The sequence below is a fragment of the Eurosta solidaginis genome, chromosome 3 (assembly GCF_040869045.1).
Source record: "Eurosta solidaginis isolate ZX-2024a chromosome 3, ASM4086904v1, whole genome shotgun sequence".
NCBI lineage: Eukaryota > Metazoa > Arthropoda > Insecta > Diptera > Tephritidae > Eurosta > Eurosta solidaginis.
In genome coordinates this window covers 288642089-288664006 of record NC_090321.1, presented here as the reverse complement: position 1 = coordinate 288664006, position 21918 = coordinate 288642089, and the positions used below count along the sequence as shown (strand labels likewise).

Below are 21918 nucleotides of genomic sequence, written 5' to 3'. Positions count from 1 at the left end.
CATGTAAAAGAATGCTGGGGTGTACGTAGGGCTTATCACCCTCTCTTTCTCATTGGGTTTTTACTGTATGCCATTATGCACATTCCACCTGTAGACCTGGTAGCAAAGAACATAGCATTAACAACTGCAACCAGGCTCGGTGCCTCGGGGCAGCTTGAGCGCAAACCATACGGCCATAGTAGTATAGCGTCATCAATCACAAGACTACCTGATTCCCTATCTGCGTTTTGAGGGACGTCCCAATTAGATTGGGCGAGATTAAGCGAAGGCGAGAGGTTCACATGATCGACCAAGCGGGGAAGGTGTGGGTTCTAGAGCGGGTATGTAAAGTGTCGAAGATTATGTGTAGGTTTTACAACCTTAGACTAACAAAGTTGCTTCTATCATTAAACAGAGAGGACTGTAGACTCATGACGGGTATTCTGACTGGACACTGCCTTCTGGCGTCACATGCCTTTAAATTAGGCTTGGTCAGTGATAGCTGATGTAGGAAGTGCGGGCTGGAGGAGGAAACGATCGAGCACGTTCTATGCTCTTGCTCTGCGCTTGCCAGGCTAAGACTCTAGCTATTAGGAATGATACAGCTGTCAGATCTAGAAGCAGCAAGTGGCTTAAATCCTAGGAAGTTTCTAGTATTTGCCAAGAGGACGGAGTTATTTTACAACATAGGTCCTGGTCTTTGATAGGGGTTTTCAGTTTGGTCGTTAAAACAAACTTCTGGTAACACCACGGACTTATTCAGTCTGTGTGAGGTCCTCATGGACCGGCCAGTTCAACCTATCCTAACCTAACCTACCCAACAAGCCACTTAACAAAAAAAGAAATTGTTGGTTAGGGTCTTTGTGAACTAAGCTTAAGATATACATATAACGAATATTCAATTATTATAAATGAAATATATGAATTCTTAAATATTAACTAAAGAAATAACAATTATTTCATTGCCCGAAAAATAACTAAATAAAAAATAAAAGTTAAAGCATATATGACACTACTTTATTTTTGCTTGGATTCCAAGCTAAAAAAACTGACGAAACTTTATCGGAACTTCCAAACACAAAAACAATTTCTATCATGAAAAAGCGAGACCACTATTCCCCCATAATTAGTGAGTTTGGCATGTTTTACATTTTTTTTTTACATTAACATTTTTAACAATAAAAACAATGCAAATAACACGCGCAAATTATTTCGGTCTCTAATGGTTCACTTTTTTCACAAGGAACTTGATTTTAATTGTGTTTTTATGCACCAAGTTTTCAAGCTAAAAACAAAATTTTCATTTGTCAGAAAAAAATAAAGAAAAACCGTCCGAATGTCAAAAAAACCTATCGAAAAACAAACTGGCTCGTTTGTTTTTAATGAACTACGTTATATTTTTCTTGTGTTTCGTTAGTTTTTTGAAATATAGTTTATACACTTACACCAGTACTGAAGCCGTATTAGGAGGGAGTGCGACAAAAAATTGAAGATAAAATACAGGAAAAAATACACGAAAATAAAGTAGTGTCATATAGGTATAAAAAGCGTTTTCTTATAATAAATATTTGATCATACAATTATCAACACCACCCAATGCTGTATTTCGATTCATTTAATTTTGATTATGAGTTGGGTTAACATACCTATTGTAGCTATTGATGGGAGGCGTATTGTGTATACAGATTCATTGTAGTGAATATTTAGCACCAACGTTTTTACATCATTGTGCCTTGCAGGATCTAAATCCATGTCGGATGTGAGGTCAATTATTTCCGCGTCAGCAGAAGTGGAAGCTGAAAAATACAAGTACATAGGTATTTGTAGTTTGAAAGATGAGAATATAACGCATGTGTGTAAGCCGATGAAAGCTATTCCTAGTTTTTTGTTTTCTAACAATTATCAAGCTTTTTCATCGTTTCTGGTTGGAATTTAGAGAGGGTCAAATTTCGAGTTGGTATCTTTGAAAATATAATGGATTACTCTAAATCCAAATTTAAAACACCGATATACCTAAGAAGATATTTAGCGCGAAAGGGAAATATCCATTTAAACCTATTCTAATAGAAAGATCGTAACTTAAAAGTTTTTGTAAAAGGGGCACTCTGAGAAATTTTGTTATAAGACCGTATCTGAGCGAAGTCGGGGGCCGGCTAAAACGGTTGTTACTGAAACAATATTTTATTGTTTTTGTCAAAAAAGCTACGAATTTAACTTAACTTATTTCATATTCGCAAAAGACATAAATTGGTAAACCAGAATATAGATTCTGGTGTCTTCTATAGTATAGTTTAGCATTTTAAGTCGTTAACGAACTGTGAAAACAAATTAAACTAAATTTAGTTCATATCTCTTCTGTCAACAAATTTTTTAATTTCAATTACAACCTTTTTAACCGGCCTCCTGGGACACGAATTTATTAACGACTTCATTGCTTTATTAACAGAATATCTGAGATACGTCGTTTTAACAAAACTTTTAAGTTACGATCTTGCTATTAGGATAGGTCGAGTTGTGATATGCCACTTTTAATTTTTCGTACAAATTGATATGGTCTAGAGCAGATTATTTTTTCTGAGAGGATGTTTACTGTCGGTTATACTCTCGAAAGGTTTGCCAAAATTGTGCCAACGTATAACTTAAAAACAAAGTAACAAGTAGCACACCACAAATTTGAAAGGAACTCGGCCACAATCTCCTCGGAAATATATTGCCCCAAAACTTTATAATTAACATATTGAAATATAAACTTGCCTGCTATGCTAAGATTGGAAGCACCATTATCATTCCATTGACGGCAATTAGATGAGCCAGCGTTTGTAGATAAATCATTAAGTGTGATAGACGTCGGAAAGTTTGATATATTCTCCCTCAACGCTACAGCACTCTCTGTTACTTGTGGGGGTTCATCCTCCTGTGGTATTACCCTCTGTATGGCAATCTGAAATTATATTTAAGAGAAGCATGGTGACTTTGTTTAGTTCATTCGACTAACCATCAGATCCCAGTTGGTCTCCTCTAAGTGTGAAAATGCCTCTCCAACATCATCTATACCGGTTATGCTCTGAAATGAGAATTAAATTAATTGAAAATTAATGTTTGTAAGCAAATAAAATGTATTAGTTAGGTTCGAAGAGCGTTTATAAGCTACCTTAGGTCCTTGCAGGGGTAGTATGGTTGTTCTTCGAATTGTACAAAAACAAAAACCACTAGTCGAAGTGTACATCAATCAAGCTTTTATTTTCGGAAAGTGTCTTCTAAGTCTTCCTTGAAAGTTGATTCTTATGTAACGTTTTGAAGAAGTTAATATTCTAAAAGAGCTTTAAACCACACTCCAATGAAAAGAAATTTAAGGCCTTGGATAAGAAGACAACCCTTAACTGATGACAACCCCCACAAACGTTTAAAGGATTGTGGTCTGAGGACCTAGAATGTCCGTTCCCGGCGTCGGATTCTTGGTGGGAGAGATTTTATGGCCAAGTACTGACGTTCACGCCTCGGAACGGACGTCTCCCCGCATTCCGAATAATATCAAACATTTTTAAATATATCATTCATCAGCGCTTGGAACGCACGCACGAGCGCTGTCCCCACCATGATAAAAGGTCGTGATTGGCGATTTTGACGGCAAGGTGGGCAAAGGTGTTTTTGGCCTCACAGTCGGAAAGTTCAGCCTACACAATGAACCTCTCCTAATTTGCTGCAGCCGATCGACTTCGCCGGTGCTCGGCATAGTGATATCAAGCACGGGGTACATGTACAAAAATATACATCAAGCTAAACGGCTGTCCCCAGATGGAAATACACGCAATCAGATCGACCACGTTGTGAGAGACGGAGGGCATATCCCAAGTGTTTTAGACATAGTATAGGTTTACAAGTATGATATGTATGAGAAGAAAGCAATTCCTTTCTCTTTCTAACACATTGCAGTTTGACACTTCGGTCAGTGTCAAACTATTGTGGAACTCAGTGGAACCTGCGTGGAACATGCGTTTGACACCGAACGAAGTGTCAAAATTACCGGGGTTGCTGTCGTTGGAAGCGACGCAGGGAAACAAAAAAAGAAGCGGAATATCAGATATGGGTTGCTGTGATGGTAAATTTTTTGAATGAATTTAGTATGAAAATGTGCACGTATATGGGTGCTACATAAAATTATACAAAAGTCTTGAATTGGGATATCTGAGGACGCGTAGTTATTCCAGTATTAAGAATACAAACACGGGTGCTAAGTTTTTTTACCCGTTCAAAAGTTCTCCGCGAAAAACAGTTTGAAACCGAGGTTGAGTGCAATAACCCGTCCAAAAATGTGGAAAGAGAAATGAAAAGACGCGTTTTGTCCTTTTATCAATAGCCCAAAGGCGAAAAAGCGCGCAAAATCGCGTCTATTAATAACTCCCCCGACGGGTTTGGTCGTGTTTTAGCAATCGTCCCCGGTAATAAAGTATCACAATTTGTTAATTAAAATTGTCGAAAACCTATGGATTCTAAAGAGGGATGTAATTAAGTGCTCGTTTGAAAGTAAATAAGGGCATTTCTTTGTAATTTTACGATAAAAATTTTACGCAGTTTTCGTTAGCAGCTACTACACTTTTCTTGGACCTAAGAAGTACAACAGTGCCAAAAGCATCCACAAAAAAAAACGAACAAGAACAAGCTTTTTATCAGGTGAGCGTGGCTGTGTATGTGCGTGCTGCTACATATCCTACTTGTAGACCTGTACTATGGTTTTAGATGTGCGCACGAGGACCTAACTTTGGTAATAAACCAAAAATTTATTTTATTTTAATAAATTTATTTTTATTTATTTTTGAGTTTAAATATTTTAATACTAATAAGAATTTTCTTTTTTGAGGTTATTCAAAAATTTTTAAATTCACATGAAAACTCAATTAAAAATTAAAGTAAAGAGTACAAATTGAGGGCATGCACCTGGAACGTCCGCTCCCTGAATGGGATTGGTGCAGATGCCCGGCTGGTTGATGTCCTCGTCAAAGCAAAATCTGACATCACCGCCATCCAAGAAATGCGTTGGACGAAGCAAGGAAGAAAGAAGATCAAAAATTGTGACATATATTGGAGTGGCCATGCGAATAAGCGCAGTTTCGGCGTCGGATTCGTGGTGGGAGAGAGACTTTGTCGCCAAGTGCTGGCGTTCACGCCTGTGGACGAGCGTCTCGCCGCTATTCGAATAAAAGCAAAATTTTTTAATATATCATTCATCTGCGCCCATGCGCCGACAGAGGAGAAAGACGATGAGGTGAAAGACACTTTTTATGAACAATTAGAACGCACATACGAGCGCTGCCCCCGTCATGATATAAAAGTCGTGCTTGGCGACTTTAACGCCAGGGTGGGCAAAGAAGGTGTTTTTGGCCCTACAGTCGGAAAGTTCAGCCTACACAATGAAACTTCTCCTAACGGACTGAGGCTGATTGACTTTGCCGGTGCTCGAAACATGGTCATATCAAGCACGAGGTTCATGCATAAAAAGATACATCAAGCTACATGGCTGTCCCCTGATCGAAATACTCGCAATCAGATCGATCACGTTGTGATAGACGGACGGCATGCCTCCAGTGTTTTAGATGTGCGAACGATCCGAGGACCTAACATCGATTCGGACCATTATCTCGTTGCAGCCAAAATACGCACCCGCCTCAACGCGGCTAAAAACAAGGAACAAAAAACACAAGGAAAGCTAGACGTCGAAAAGCTTCAATCACAGCAGACTGCCAATGATTTCGCAACTCGACTCTCACACCAGCTCTCTGAGGGCACAACTCATCCTGAAGGAATACAGGAGCAGTGGGAGCATATCTCCAAAGCACTTCATACTGCCGCCGAGGAAAAAATTGGTTACCGGCGGCCACGAAAAAACAGCTGGTATGATGAAGAATGCCGCGTTGCAACCGAAAGAAAAGACGCTGCCTACAGGGCTACGTTAAAAGCGAGCGCGACAAGAGGAGTGTGTGAACGCTATCGTGAGTTGAAAAGGGAAGCGAGACGCCTTTTCAGGAAGAAAAAAGCAGAAGCAGAAAGGCGTGAGTGCGAGGAGCTTGAGCTGCTAGCCACCAGGAATAACGCCCGAAAATTCTACCAAAAAATACGGCGACAGACGGAAGGTTTTAAGACCGGGGCAAACTCCTGCAGGAATGAAAACGGCGACCTTGTAACTGATGTCCAGAGAGTGCTTAGATTATGGAGGGAACACTTCTCTGCTCTCCTAAATAGAGGCAGCAATTCACCGCGCAGAGATGAAGAACCCGATCCCGCAATCGATGATGATGGAATATATGTCCCCCCGCCCGATTATGACGAAGTTAGAATAGCAATAACCAGATTGAAAAACAACAAGGCCGTGGGCGCTGATGGATTGCCTGCGGAGCTATTCAAGTTCGGCGGCGAGGAGTTGGTAAGGCGCATGCAGCAGCTTCTTAGCAAAATATGGGCGGACGAAAGCATGCCCGACGGTTGGAATCTAACTGTTCTTTGCCCAGTCCACAAGAAGGGGGATACTGCAAAATGCACCAACTATCGTGGAATCAGCCTTCTTAATATCGCATATAAGGTCCTTTCAAGTGTATTGTGCGAAAGATTGAAGCCCACCGTGAACCGGCTGATTGGACCTTATCAGTGCGGCTTCAGACCTGGTAAATCTACCATCGACCAGATTTTCACAATGCGCCAAGTCTTGGAAAAAACCCGTGAAAAGAGAATCGACACACATCACCTCTTCGTCGACTTTAAAGCCGCCTTCGACAGCACGAAAAGGAGCTGCCTATATGCCGCTATGTCTGAATTTGGTTTCCCCGCAAAACTTATACGGCTGTGCAAAATGACGTTGAGCAACACCATCAGCTCAGTCAGAATTGGGAAGGACCTCTCCGAGCCGTTCGAAACTAAACGAGGTTTCAGACAGGGTGACCCCCTATCGTGCGATTTCTTTAATTTGATGCTGGAGAAAATTATACTAGCTGCAGAACTTAACCGCACTGGAACAATATACTATAAAAGCGTGCAATTACTGGCATATGCTGATGACATTGATATCATCGGCCTAAACACCCGCGCTGTTAGTTCTGCTTACTCCAAGCTGGAAAAAGAAGCGGTAAAGATGGGTTTGATGGTGAATGAGGACAAAACGAAGTACCTGCTGTCATCGAGCAAAGAGTCAGCGCATATGCGCCTTGGCAACCACGCTACTGTTGGCAGCCATAATTTCGAAATAGTAAAAGACTTCGTTTATTTGGGAACCAGCATCAACATTAGCAACAACATCAGCACTGAAATCCAGCGAAGAATCAATCTTGCCAATAAATGCTACTTTGGACTAGGTAGGCAATTGAAAAGTAAAGTCCTCTCTCGGCGAACGAAAATCATACTCTACAAGTCACTTATCGTACCCGTCCTGCTATATGGGGCAGAAGCATGGACCATGACAACAGCAGATGAAGCGGCTTTGGGAGTGTTCGAGAGAAAAGTTCTTCGAAAGATTTATGGACCTCTACGCGTTGGCGATGGCGAGTACCGAAGAAGATTTAATTATGAGCTGTACGAGCTATACGCAGACATCAACATAGTCCAGCGAATTAAAACGCAGCGGCTGCGCTGGCTAGGCCATGTTATGCGAATGAAAGATGATGCTCCGGCCAAGAAAGTGTTTCTATCGGAACCCGCCTATGGAAGCAGAGGTAGAGGGCGGCCCCTACTCCGTTGGAAGGACCAGGTGGAAAACGATTTAAACTCCCTTGGTGTGACCAATTGGCGCCGGTTGGCGGAGCGAAGGAGCGACTGGCGCGCCTTGTTGGACGGCCATAACCGTTTAGACGGTTAAGCGCCAATTAAGTAAGTAAGTAAAGAGTACAAAGTAGTGTAACACTATATTTACTCCCCCTCCAAGAAAATTTAAAACAAACAAATTATTAATTAATATTAAATGTAGCCTTTTTTTGTTTTTTGTTGTTTAATGTATTTGTATTTGTATTTAAATTAATGTTAATAAGTATGTTTGCTGGTTTAAGTAAATCAATTGAAATATTTTTAATAGTATTTTTGTATTGAATTGTGTTGAATTTATGTGAATTGTGAACCTTGATCTACTGTAATATTTAATGATATACCAAATCGTGGTATATAATTTTGAATAAAAGTTTTTACTATAGTATTTGCTGAAATGTCTTTAAATGGATAAGCTTCAGGCCAAAGTGAAAATCTATCAATAGTTGTTAAAATATAACAATTTTCATTTGAAACTGCAAGAGGTCCAACAATACCCATATGAATATGTTCAAAACGACCTGATGGTATTTGATTTGGTATTTTTGAATAGGAGATTTAGTATGTCTAGAAATTTTGGATTTTTGACAATTGATACAAGATGAAGTGCAATCGGTAATTTCTTTACGCATGTTAGGCCAATAATATTTATTTTGAATTAATTTTCTAGTTGTTCTTATACTAGGATGAGATAACGAGTGAATTTTGTCAAATATAATTCTTCTCAAGAATGTGGAACATAAGGTCGAAAAGGTTGTAGACAAACATCGCACCATATGTTTAAATTAATAACTGGAATATGAATTTATTTTAAATTATTTTTAGAATTTTGATCAGAAATGGTTTTTTGTAAAACGGTATCAGTTTGTTGTTCTTTATATAAAGTTTCTAAATTTATATCTCGAGTTGAAATTGCATTTATTTCTGGAATACGGGAAAGTGTGTCGGCAACTATGTTGTCTTTTCCACTCATATATTGAATATTATTTGTAAATTGAGCAATATATTCAAGATGACGTAGTTGACGGGGAGATCTATTTACTTTAGAATTTAGAACATGAATTAATGGTTTATGATCAGTATAAATTGTAAAAGTTCTACCTTCAAGAAAATGTTTAAAATGTTTAATTGAATTATAAATTGCCAAAAGTTCACGAATTGAAATGTTGAATATTTAGTTTCTGTTGTTAATCTTCTTGAAAAATAAGCTAAAGGTTCTAGTATATTATTGCTAGGTTGTTAAAGAACTGCTCCAATAGCAACATTTGATGCATCTAATGCTAGTGATAAAGTACCATTTTTGTCGAAATGTGTAAGTAAAGTATTTTTAGCAAACAGTTGTTTAACATTTTCGAAAGCTGTTGTGGTTTCATTTGTCCAATTTAATTGTTTGAGTTTGTTTTTAATTGCATGTGTTAACATTTCATGCAGAGGACTAAGTTCTGTTGCTAACATTTTAATATATCTATGATAGTAATTTATCATACCTAAAAATTTTTGTAATTTATTTATAGAAATTGGTTTTTCAAAATTTGTTATGATTTCAATTCGATCTAAAGATGGTTTAATGCCTTCGCCTGAAATTTCGTAACTTAAGAAATTTAATTTATTTACACCGAGAGTACATTTTGAAGGTTTAATATTTAAATTATATTCTTCAAGTCTTTTGAAAACTGATTTTAAATGACTTATATGTTGATCTTCGTTATCACTGGCAATAAGAATGTCATCAATGTATGTAAATACAAAATCGAAATCAGAAAATACTTCATTAATATTATTCCAAAAGGGGTAATTATTGCAGTTTTATGAATTTCTTCTCCTGCCATTGGAATTTGGTGGTAAGCACGCACAAGATCAATTTTGGAAAAAAATTGTTTGTTTTTTAAATCAATTGTTAAATCGTGGATATGTGGTAAAGGATACCGATCTGGTGTAGTAATAAAATTAAGTCTTCGATAATCTTCGCAAAGTCTCCAATCATTTGGTTCTTTTTTAGGAACGAGATGAAGTGGAGATGCAATAGGAGAATTTGAGGGTCTGCATATACCCGTTTTAACTAAAAATTCAAATTCAGCTATAGCAGTTTTAAGTTTGATTGGATCAAGACGTCTGGGTTTTGAAAATGGTAAAATAACTTTTGTTGCTATCCTGTGAACCGTATGGTGTTTAACCTTTTTAGTATAATCTGGTTCACATGTAATAGATGGAAATTCAATAAGTAATTTTGAAAACTTATTTTCGATAATAGGAATTTTGAGTGAGAAAATATCAGAAAATCCAGAAGATCCAGCAACTTTAATTTTTGTAGTAGAATCCATTATTTCTTTTTTTTTTATATTGACAATACCGAATTTTTCTAAAAAGTTTGCTCCTAAAATTGGTGTATCAATGATCGCAATAATGAATGGAAATTCAAAATCTCTTCTTAAACCTAAATCAATTTCAAGTAGTTTTGTACCGAAAGTTTCAATTGAAGAATCGTTTGCTGCAGTCAAAGTAAGATCCGAATTTCTTTTATAAATTTTAAATTTAGAAAAAGGAACAACTGATACGACTGCGCCGGTATCGATAAGAAAATTAAGTTTATTGAATTTATCAAATATGAATAGGCGCGGAGTAGGTTTAATAATAGTTCCATTATCCGTCACCGTCATAATGGATCGTTTCAGTTTAAATTTTGTTCGGAATTTGAATTATGATTTCGATTAAAATTGCATGGGGGTATACATTTAAGAGCGTTATTCTTAAATTTTTCGTGATACCAACAATATTTGTTTGTGAATTAAAATTACGATTGTTTGAAAAATTTCTGGATCTTGAAAAATTTAGAGATTTAGATCTATTTCTATCTTTAGATCTTGAATGGATTTGTGATTGATATCATTATACCCGAAACTATAGGAGATTTGGAAGAATGACGTTTGTTGATTAAATCAAAAAGTTTGTCAGCTAAAATAATTACTTCATCTTTATTTTGATTGTTACTAGAAGTTAAATGGATTTGTATTTCTTGTGGCTATTTACGAATCCATAATTTGAAAAGTAATTCTTGACATACAATGGAGTCAGTACCTATAAGTGATTTCATAAATCTGAATAATTCAGATGGTGAACGATCACCAAGTTCAGTTTTTGAAAATAATTGTTCTAATCGTTTCTCTTCACTAAGGCCAAATCTTTCACATAAAATTTTTTTGATTGTATCATATTTATTGAAAAGAGGAGGAGGGTTAATAACGTCTAACATTTTAGATATAGTATCTCGTTGAAGAGTAACTAAAACATTTAGAAATTTTAAATTATCATCATTGATATTGTTAATTTCAAATTGTCCTTCAACAAGTAAAAACCAGGCATCGGGAGATTCTCCAAAATTGTGGTAATTTAATAGATGTAGTAGAAGAAATATTTGTAAAGTTATCTTGTGTTATATTAGAGATGTTGTTTTGTATTGTATTAATGTTAGAATTTTGAGTTGTATTGTGAGTCATTGTGTTATTTGAATAGTTGTTATTTTGATTTTCCGAATTTCTAAAATGACTGGTTCGTATTGGTGAACGTAGAACCATATAAAAAAAATTAAATGAATAATTTGAAAATTAGAAAATATTTAAGAATTGTTTGGAAAGGGAGTTAACAATTTAAATAAAATATTTATATTTATATATAAAAAAAAAAGGAAATTTAAATAACTTATATAAAATTGTTAAAATATAAAAATAATCTTAAAATAAATTTGAAAATTTAGAAGGTTTAAAATTATAAAATTTTAATTTATATTATAGTTGCAACATTTTTAATTTAATATTAAAATAAAAATTGTACTTACATAAAATTAAATTTAATAAAAAAATATTAAAATTAATAAATAGTTGATTGATGATTGTAAAGATTTTAAGCGAATCAATTGCATTTTTTTGACGTGATAATCATTAAATACATCGTTGTTGATGTTTATGCAATGGTTTTGTTATGCAATGGCTTTGTAATTAGTGAAGAGGACGTTAAAGGTTACGAATTATTCCAAAAAATGATTTGTTCGCTGAAAAGTTGACGTAGTGTATACTCAATTAAATAATTTATTATACACAAAGTTCGCACAAAAATCTCTTTGTTATAAGAGAAAATACGTGGTCAACTTTCATAAATTTTCGTTTCGGTGATATGTGCGTGGAATAAATGTCGTACGCACAGAATATTACATAAATAAATAAATGTGTATACACACTAGGGTTGCCAGATCTTTATTTCGGGTTCCCGGGACAAACCTCAAATTTGAGCCAAATTCCCGGGATTTTTAAAAATTTCCCGGGACATCTGAAAAATAAGAAACACCTATACATATACATATATTTCGGCGAAATAGGTTTTAGATAGAATTAAACTTTTTAAACTTATTTATTTATAACAAATATTCTTATGAAGCAGGCTAACAATTAATACGTTTACTGTGTTTAATGCGAATTCGATATTCTATGGATTCATTTTGCAAACATTATTTCAAAACACAACACTTTCTTGCAAAATGAATACTTAGGTGTGCGAAATGTCAAACATTGACAATCACAACCACAGTAGGGATGAATTTTTCTTCTTTACAGAGTTGGATGCAATATGCTAATGGCCTGAATACAATCGAAGCCGCAAATATGGCAATGTTTCATAGCAGATTATAATTTATTAATTTTGATATTTTTAAAATGCCGGGTTATAGAATTTCCCGGCGGGAAACTTTAAAATTTGTGAAAAATACGGGATGTCCCAGCTAATACGGGACATTTGGCAACGCTAATACACACACATACGAATAAGTGAATGTAGAAAGGATAATTGCTTTTGATTATTTTCAATTTTTGTTCATCATATCTGGTAAAATTTGGGTTCCATTTTCGGATTATTATTAATTTGTCGTAATCTGTATTTAGATTTAATATTTGCATTTATTTCTTTTATGGTGTTGTTGTTAATTAGGTTTATTATGCATAAATAATAACTTAAAATATCTTTTAAAATTTACTCCGTATTCCGTTAGTGGCAAGCATGTATTGTCACTTTGCCGTTGGAACAGAAAACACTGCAAATTCCACTGTTTTTTTTTTGTTTTGTAATGAAAATGTGTTGAAAAAATTCTACAGACTTTTTGTATTTCTCTGCTGTAGTGTGCTTAAATCCTTTTCGTTCATTAACTTTTAAGATTTTTGCAATACATACATCGATTCTAAAGTTCGTTGGTGGGATCGCCAATATATTTGGTAATAAACCAAATATTTATTTTATTTTAATAAATTTATTTTTATTTATTTTTGAGTTTAAATATTTTAATACTAATAAGAATTTTCTTTTTTGAGGTTATTCAAAAAATTTTTAAATTCACACGAAAACTCAATTAAAAATTAAAGTAAAGAGTACAAAGTAGTTAAAACTATACTAACATCGAGCGGATTATTATCTTGTCGCAGCCAGAATACGCGCCTACCTCTGGCCAGATAGAACCAAAGAACAAAAAAGAAAATAAATACTAGACGTAGAACTGCTGCAATTCGCAACTCGACTCTCACACCTGCTGTCTGAGAGCACAAGCCTACCCGTTAGGGTAATATATGAGAAACACTTCTTTCCGAAAAGTGAATCAGGGGCCGATTTGCTTAAAATTGTGTAGCTACCCCGACAGGGCTAAAATTTTAGAAGTTTTTATTCTCGGAAAGTGAACCGGCGTTATTCTATTAAATACTTTTTATGGTAAGATTTGCTTTGTTTTGTTAGGCTAATATTTGAGAAACTTTCCTTTCCTAAAAGTGAACATGCCGGCCACGTATTCTAACATAGCTGATTTATAATGCTTGATATTTTTGTACATATGAATCTCTTTGGTCAGGCTAATACTTTGAGAAACATTTCTTTCCGTAAAGTGGACCAGGAGCCGAGCTATTTTTAAATTTCTGATCTATGAAGCGATTTGCTTGAAATTTGGTACATAGGTACCTCTTTGGTTAGGCTTACATTTGAGAAACATTTAATTCCAGGAAATGAACGATGGGTCGACTGAATATAAAAAATATCATTTATAGTACAATTTGCTTAAAATTTGGTAGGTACCGAGACTAGGTAGAAATTTGAGGAGCTTTTATTTTCGGAGTGGGCCGGGCCCTATTCTAATAAATCTTATTTATGGTTCGATTTGCTTGAAATTTGGTACTTATGTATGTATGTATGTTGTCTTTCCAATGAGTAAATATTCTAAAAAAGTTAGAATAAATATGGTAGAAGAGGGAAAGGAGATATAGAGGGTATAAGAACATAGTAAGAAAAAATTAACCTGGAGACAAAAGGTGGGCAACGCGCCGCATAGGTTAGGTTAGGTTAATCTGGCCGGTAATAAAGACCTGTATGTAGTAGCTTTCGGCAAAATAAATAACACAATATACATATATATTTGCTTTTATTCGAACTCTTTACTTTTCCGACTGATTCCATTTTGTCTTTATTTGAAGTCTTGTATTAAAACAATATCTATGAATACACAATTTATTTATAAAAGCTGTGAGGAGTTAAAGCTACAGTGCCACAGTTCGGCCATCCCGATTTGCAATCGCTCCGATTGCTTCCAAGTCTTTATTTACCAACCATGATTTCAGATTCGCCGCTTCCCACATACCCTCGTACGGTATCTGACTAACCTAGAACAATTCAACATCAGTTACCAGGTATCGGTTATTGGTCAAAACTTTGGATACTCAATACGGCCCTTTATGTTTAGGAATAATTTTCTTCTACAATCCCCAGAATTACCAACGAAATTTTTAACAACGACATCTCTATACATCGTCGAAACTCTATTGCGATCCTTTTGATTTTTATTCTAGTTTTGACATTTTTTGATATTCTCCGTTGCAAGCATTCTCATGCAAGCAACTCTTTTTAAATTTGTCCTCCAAAAAATCTATCACAGAACCTTTTTGTGCAAAACCAAATAAAAATTTACTTGGTGTTGCATTAATACTACGATGAAGTGTATTATTTAAAGCAAGTTCTATATTCGGCAAAATTTTGTCTAAACTAGAAGCATTAGTTATTTTTCCAATCATTGGCGCCATAGTTCGATTAATTCTTTCTTGTCCATTCGCTTACGGATACGCTGTACATATCTTTAGGTGTTTGGCATAAAACAAAACTTTTTCCCCAATTTTTCGGTACACAAATCCATGTCTCATTTCAAATTGTTTCGAATCTGCCTTTTCTAATTCTTCTCGAATCCATAAAATTTCTTCATCCCTGTTCTGACAAGCTGATATAGATTTCACTCAAATGTATTCTCTAGTAAAACTAATACATTTGAAACCATACTTAACGCATCCACATTCTTGCACCATCACGATGTTCTCAACTGTGATCAAAATTCACCAATTCCAATGCCCACCTAGCATTTCTCGGATTGATCTCTCGCTTATTTAATGGTAACGTTAAAGAATTATAAAAAAAAATAAATGTAAGGCGCGATAACCTCCGAAGAGATCTAAGGCCGAGCTTCTCTTCCAATTTGCGTCGTGCTCCTCTTGATTTTTCCCTACAAATTGGCCGGACGGGACCTACATGTTTTATGCCGACTCCGAACGGCATCTGCAAGGCAGATGAGTTTTCACTGAGAGCTTTTCATGGCAGAAATACAATCGGAGCGCTTGCCAGACACTGCCGAGGGGCGACCCCGCTTAGAAAAATTGTCTTCTTACAATCCGTTACTATTCGAAGTTTACATCCTTGCAAATATATTCTAAACCTTCTCAACGCATATATTATCGCAAATTTTTATAGTTCGAGACTATGATATTTAGACTCTGCTTCAGTCCGCTTTGAGAAATAAAATATTAGATGGAACTTTCCAGCTTCCTTCTTTTGTATTTCATCTCATCTTTAGGATTGTATACTACAAGCGTTGCTGCTGCTATCAACTTAGTTTTTAGTTTTTCAAAACAATCCCTGTCAACTTTATCAAATTTAAATTTAACAACTTTCTTAGTTAAACGATATAATGGTACGGCTTCCACAGGGAAATCCTTTAATGGACCTCCTAAAGTATGAGAAAAGCCCTAAAAAACTATGAACTGGAAAATTCACATCAGCATTTACATTACTATTATCAGGTATAATACCATCTTTCGAGATCCAATATCCTAAATACCTAATTTCAGACTTCTTAAATGACACTTGTCAATTCTTAACTCCAATTTATTTTTAACTAGTCTATCAAAAACTGAAAAACCAGACCCAAATCATCAAAGACATAATGAAAAAAACTGAATCGTAGCATTTTTAAGCCCAAATGGAATTTTACAAAACTTATATTGCCCCAAAGGAGTTACGAAAGATATGTACTTAATTGAATCTTCATCCATTCGTACATAATAAAAAGCACTTTTTGAATCCATAACCGATAATCTATGTAAAGACGTATATCTCCTGTCTTTTTCCGTACTAACACTATTGGAGCAGAGTATTCGGATATACTTAGCCTGATTGCATTCTTTTCTAAAAAATGTCCTGAACTTTATCTCTCTCATTATATACTAATCTCCGCTACAAAAGCTTTTCATTATTTAATAAAAGCTTCAAAAAAAGCAGTACAAATAAAAACGTTTAAGTATTTTTATCAAATTTTTGTGTTGTTTCCCAACTTTCGTTGTTTTCAATATACATACATATGATTCATTCTTATTAATATCTATTGTCAATTAAGTACGACACTTTTTTTCATGTACCTAATTTTTAAATTTCCATTTAGCCAAATTTAAGTAATCCCTACCTCAAATTACAGAATAAGTCATAGTATAACCCCACACAACAAACAAACATAAATCTCTTTCACAATTATTTTATGAATTAATGGATTTAAGTTGACAAATTATTTTAAATTGGCATTTGTTGATTCTGAAAAAAGTATTTTTAGATTTAATGTTCTTAACTAAAAAAATATTGGCAACGAACCTTTGACGAATAAATCTTTTGAACTGCCTGTGTCAATTTAGGTACCAAGTGTTCATTGGAATATGTAACTATCTTTAATGAAATTATATTTTATATTTCTTACGTAATCACCGTCATTCCTATCGCCTTGTCCACCAACATGATTTATTCAGCAGCATAGTGCCCTTTCTGTGCGCAACAAGTTAATTTTTAACACGCTTATATTAGCTTCACTTGTATGTATGCTTATTTGTAACTCTCTAGGCTAGGCGCACAAAGGAGAGTTAGACCCATCTAGCGGAAATTATTGAAGACTCGCTGCAGTGGTTAAATAACTCGCAGTTGTGCTTAATACGGTGCTATCAACATCGAATATCTAAGTGGATTGTAGATACAGAAACTGCACCATATTTGCGCGTTTTTTAGTTTTCTTAAACTATATTTATATTATTTATGTTTAGGTTTGCTGCAATCAACTGCTAAGTGGCCCAAAGAATTGCAATTAAAACATATTATAGATTTTAATTGTTGAACTGCATCTTTTTCTTTTTAAACGGAATTTCTTTTCGCAACTTGAGACCCTGGAATGCTTTGAATCGTTGCATTTTGGTTTGCGAACGTAAAACGTAATGGCGGATACCGTCAATGATATTGTAACGAATTTTGGGAAATTCTTGATTATTTTGCACTTCTGCTATCCTTCGAATCGCTGAATAGTATAGCAATATCTCCTTTATTTACAACTCTATTGTAGTAGTAGTACTTCACAATTACAAAAATTGATTGATTCTTCCTCAGCTTGAGCTCCTTTTATACTCTCTGTTGCCTCGTTCGCCTTCTTCTCCTAGGGTCTAGACTTTTCAGGAACAACTGCTTATTTAGGTATCCTTTATGTATCTGATATTTACGTTTCTCTTCTAGTCATATGCGCGTGTATGTGTGAGTAAAACTTCTGCTCTTAACTGCCCACTACATATATGTATGTGAAATATTCTCTTTGCTGTTAGCGTAACGGTTTACATTACGGTTGCCAAACCATGTTTTTATTTGGGACAAAAATTCATCGAAAAAAATGACTATCTCAAAGAAATAGACCAAATTGTTGTATTGTGGCGAATGTTGACATCATCGCAACAACAAAACACAGGAATCACGACACTTATATACAAGGCAACGAAGAGATATCTGACACACACACATGTAGTCATCAGCGGAAGTAGTTACTCACACATACACACGCATATGGCTAGTAGAAAAGCATAAACTACAAATATACAACCAAACACCGGCGCCAGTGACGAACACAGACTTGAACATGGTATTGGCTGCAATATCTGCACAAACATAGACAGTGGCATCACAACTGGAATCGCAGGAGACACGTATAACATCTCAACTGGAAGAACACAAGATATATATGGCATCTCAACTAGAATCCCAGGGGAACCGTAAAACAACCCAGATGGAAACTCAACTGGAAGAACAGAAGACATATATGGCATCCCAACTGGAAACATAGGAGACACGTATCTCAGGGATGTTGTCAGAAATAACTTCTAAAATTGAAGCACAAGAGGCACGTATATCCGAAATGTCGGCACAAATTTCAGCACAGGTATTATCGCAGATCTCTGCACAACTGGAAGCATGTATGGAAAGACAAGATAAAATGGAGGCCGAGATTGATGCTTTAAAAGATCGTATTTAGGAGTGGAAATTGAACCCTCCAATCACTTCAACATCTTCTCTGAAGGTAAAATCCCCAACGTTTGATAGTTTTGTTCCTTTCCAGGTATTTAAGCTCCAATTCGAAAAGACGTACACAATTTTATAGTGGCAGAGATCGTTGATGAAATCATATTGGGAGTGGACTTCTTAGTTGACCATACCATCAGGATCGATATGCAGAGAAGGATTATGCGATATAAAACAAGGATATACCACTCAACTCCAGTTTTGAGAAAGAGTTCAGCAGTAAGCGAATGCTCGTGGAGAAGATTCGACAAAGACCACAAAAGTAAAAGGTAGTGGGCAGGGCAAAGATTGGTGGAACAAACGGAACACGCAAATCAAAACTCAATGTACCCGCGGGAAGAACACTGGCACTGACAAACCATAATGGACGCACTAAAACGAAGGAAAGAATGCAAGGGTGGTTTCGAGCTAGGGCGCACTGCTGTTGCCAAACGTCAAAACGATACTGATTATGCAAAGCCAATCTGTCAAGATGAAGCCCTACGAAGTAGTTCATTGGCCAAACAACAGAGTGTGAGTAGTAAGATGAAACACAGGTACGACAAGAGCAACAATTCGGAAGGTTTCCTGGAGAGAGATTTGGCAGTGTTATACAACCCTCGCCGGCGGAAAGGTGCTCATTCAAAATGTCAATGTAGCTGGGAAGGCCCGTAAAAAGTTGTGAAGCAGATCAGTGATGGCATCTACCGCGTAAAAACAATTGGGAAACCACGAAATAGAAGGCTGGTTCTATTTAATAATTTGGGAAACATTTAAACAACGTGACATCAGGACGGGGAAGGCGACAGCTGTTCCGATTATACCTTATAAATCCCTTCAAAGCCGTTTTCTCCCGGGAGTGGGATTTGAACCCGAACTCCTACCATGGTTGAAGTGTTACAAACGCATTCAGCCGCGTCATGCCTTAGTTGTTGTAAACTTTATTCGAATTTCCATCCTTGCTGTTGGATACAAATACAACCCAGCAAGTTGCCATACTTTCATATGCACACATAAACACTGAACGCCTTATGACAGTTGAAAGAATTTTGGTCGAGAACACGTTTTGTACATCTTTGTCTCATAACCTTTATACTTATCATTCTTTATACTTATTATAATTAGTTAACTCAATTAATTGAATTCTAAATGGTAGAAACACAACATTTGGCGACGAGGTAAAGTTACGTAAGTAATATTCGTTTGCAAAGACAACTAATCAAGCTTTGCAATAATACAAGTACAAAAACAATGGAGGAACATTTGAAAGCATTTTTCAAGCAAATGCAGCAGCAGCGCGAGCAAGAGAGCACATCCATGCAAAACCTGATCAAGCAACTCCTTGGAGGTAACCAATCTGCGGGAAGCGCAAAGCCTCCAGAAAACTGTATAGAATTTCGTATCGAGGCACTGTCCACAAGTATATCTGAATTTTCTTTCAACCCCGAAGATAACCTTACATTCGACATGTGATATACACGATATGAAGATTTATTCGAAGTTGATGCAGCAAATCTCGATGACGCAGCAAAAGTCCGCCTACTTTTGCGCAAACTTAGCACGTCGGAACATACCAAATACGTTAATTTTATTTTGCAAAACACTCACGAAATCTAACCTTCAAAGAAACCGTGGAAACACTTACCGAATTGTTTAGTCTACAGAAATCTTTGTTCAACATTCGATACCAATGCTTACAGCTAACGAAAGACATGAACATAGATTTTACAACGTATGCAGGCAGAGTAAAAAAGAATGCGAGAAATTTTAGCTCAACAAATTCACGTTGGATCAGTTTAAATGCTTAATTTTCATTATGGGTTTAAAGTCACATGACGATTTCGAAATAAGAACCAAATTGTTGACACGCCTAGATAGTGACGATACTCTTACACTCGAGAAGTTATCAGCGGAATGCAAGCGACTGTTGAATCTAAAAGCAGATACAGCATTAGTTGAAACAAAAAAAGATGTAACGTCAGTCAACAAAGTGCAAGCGTCCAAGGCAAGCAACAAGAGGGTGCCAAAATCACCGCATCCGAATGCGCATTCAGCAAACACAAATGCAAACAGTGCAATCGCACGGGGCACAAGGAAGGATATTGTGAGTCGGCTAAACCGCTCGAACATCAAAAGCAGAAATCGTCAAACTAGAAGCACGAGTGAAAGCCTAAGAAAAAGAATCAAGGCGAAGAGAAAAAAATCACCAGTATATTCGCTACGAAGAAAATGAATGTGAAGAATAGAAAATACATTCGCGTATACATAAACGAGTTCCCAATTGATCTGCAATTTGACACAGCGTCAGACATAACAATAATATATTCAAACAGCTTCACGTGAACAATACAACAAAGCCCAGTAACACAGTTCGTAGCGCAACTAGCAAATTACCATTATCATCACAATTTACATGTTCAGCAAAATTCAAAGGGAAGAAAACAACTGCAACATGCTATGTCACGCCCGCAGAAAACTTAAACGTTCTAGGTCTAGACGGGATCGCAGCTTTGGAGCTCGACAAAGAGCCTATAAATTCACTTTGCAATAAAGTCATCGATGAAAGTGTTAAAACCGATAACAATATAAAACAACTCAAACATTTATTTCCATATGTTTTCGACGATAGTCTTGGGCTGTGTACGAAACAAAAGCGCATCTGGCGATCAAGCCAAACCAGCAACCGATTTTTCGACCTAAACGACCAGTCGCTTACGCCATACAAGGACTAGTTGAAGCGAAACTCCAACGGCTTCAAGACATAAATGACATCACACCAGTCAATAATTCAGACTGGGCTGCGCCCATTGTGGTAACCAGGAAAGCAAATGGAAGTGTACGATTATGTGGCGATTTTTCAACAGGGCTTAAAAACGCGTTAGAAATGCATCAGTATCCACTACCATTACCGGATGATCTATTCACACGGTTAGCTAAAGCGAAGGTTTTCAGCCACATCGATCTTTCCGACGCATTTCTACAAGTTGAAGTCGACGATGATTCTAAACATCTACTCATACATCATTTTTCGATACAATCGAATGGTTTTCGGTGTTAAATCGTTTCCGACAATATTCCAGCAAATTATGGATAAAATGTTAGCGGGACTGAATGGAGTAGCGGCATACCTCGACGACATTTTCGTAGCAGGTACAAGTCAAGACGATCACGATAAATATTACACGACGTATTGAAACGCATACAAGAGTTCTGATTCAAACTTAAATTCGATAAATGCAAATTCTATGCAAATCAAATAAAATACCTTGATTATAAATGAAGAGGGCATACAGCCAGATCCAACGCGCATATCAGCTATAACACAGATGCCCGAACCAAACAATTTATCGATAATTTCTCCGATAATTTTTAGGTGCAATCAATTTTTATGGTAAATTTATAAAGCACTTACGTACCTATCGAGGACCTTTAGATAATCTACTGAAAGGAAACGTTAAATGG

General features: G+C 36.1%; 1 protein-coding gene across 2 annotated transcripts in view; it reads right to left on the bottom strand.

Annotated features, from left to right (window-relative positions):
* The window catches only part of casp (Fas associated factor casp), a 100915-nt gene that overhangs the window by 64985 nt on the left and 14012 nt on the right, over window positions 1-21918 (bottom strand). For both annotated transcript variants that reach the window (XM_067777034.1, XM_067777035.1), the window contains exons 2-4: window positions 2975-3043; window positions 2734-2920; window positions 1626-1775 (exon numbers count right to left, since the gene is read on the bottom strand). In XM_067777034.1, coding sequence (XP_067633135.1) covers window positions 1626-1775; window positions 2734-2920; window positions 2975-3043 — 406 coding nt within the window. The remainder of the gene's footprint in view (window positions 1-1625; window positions 1776-2733; window positions 2921-2974; window positions 3044-21918) is intronic.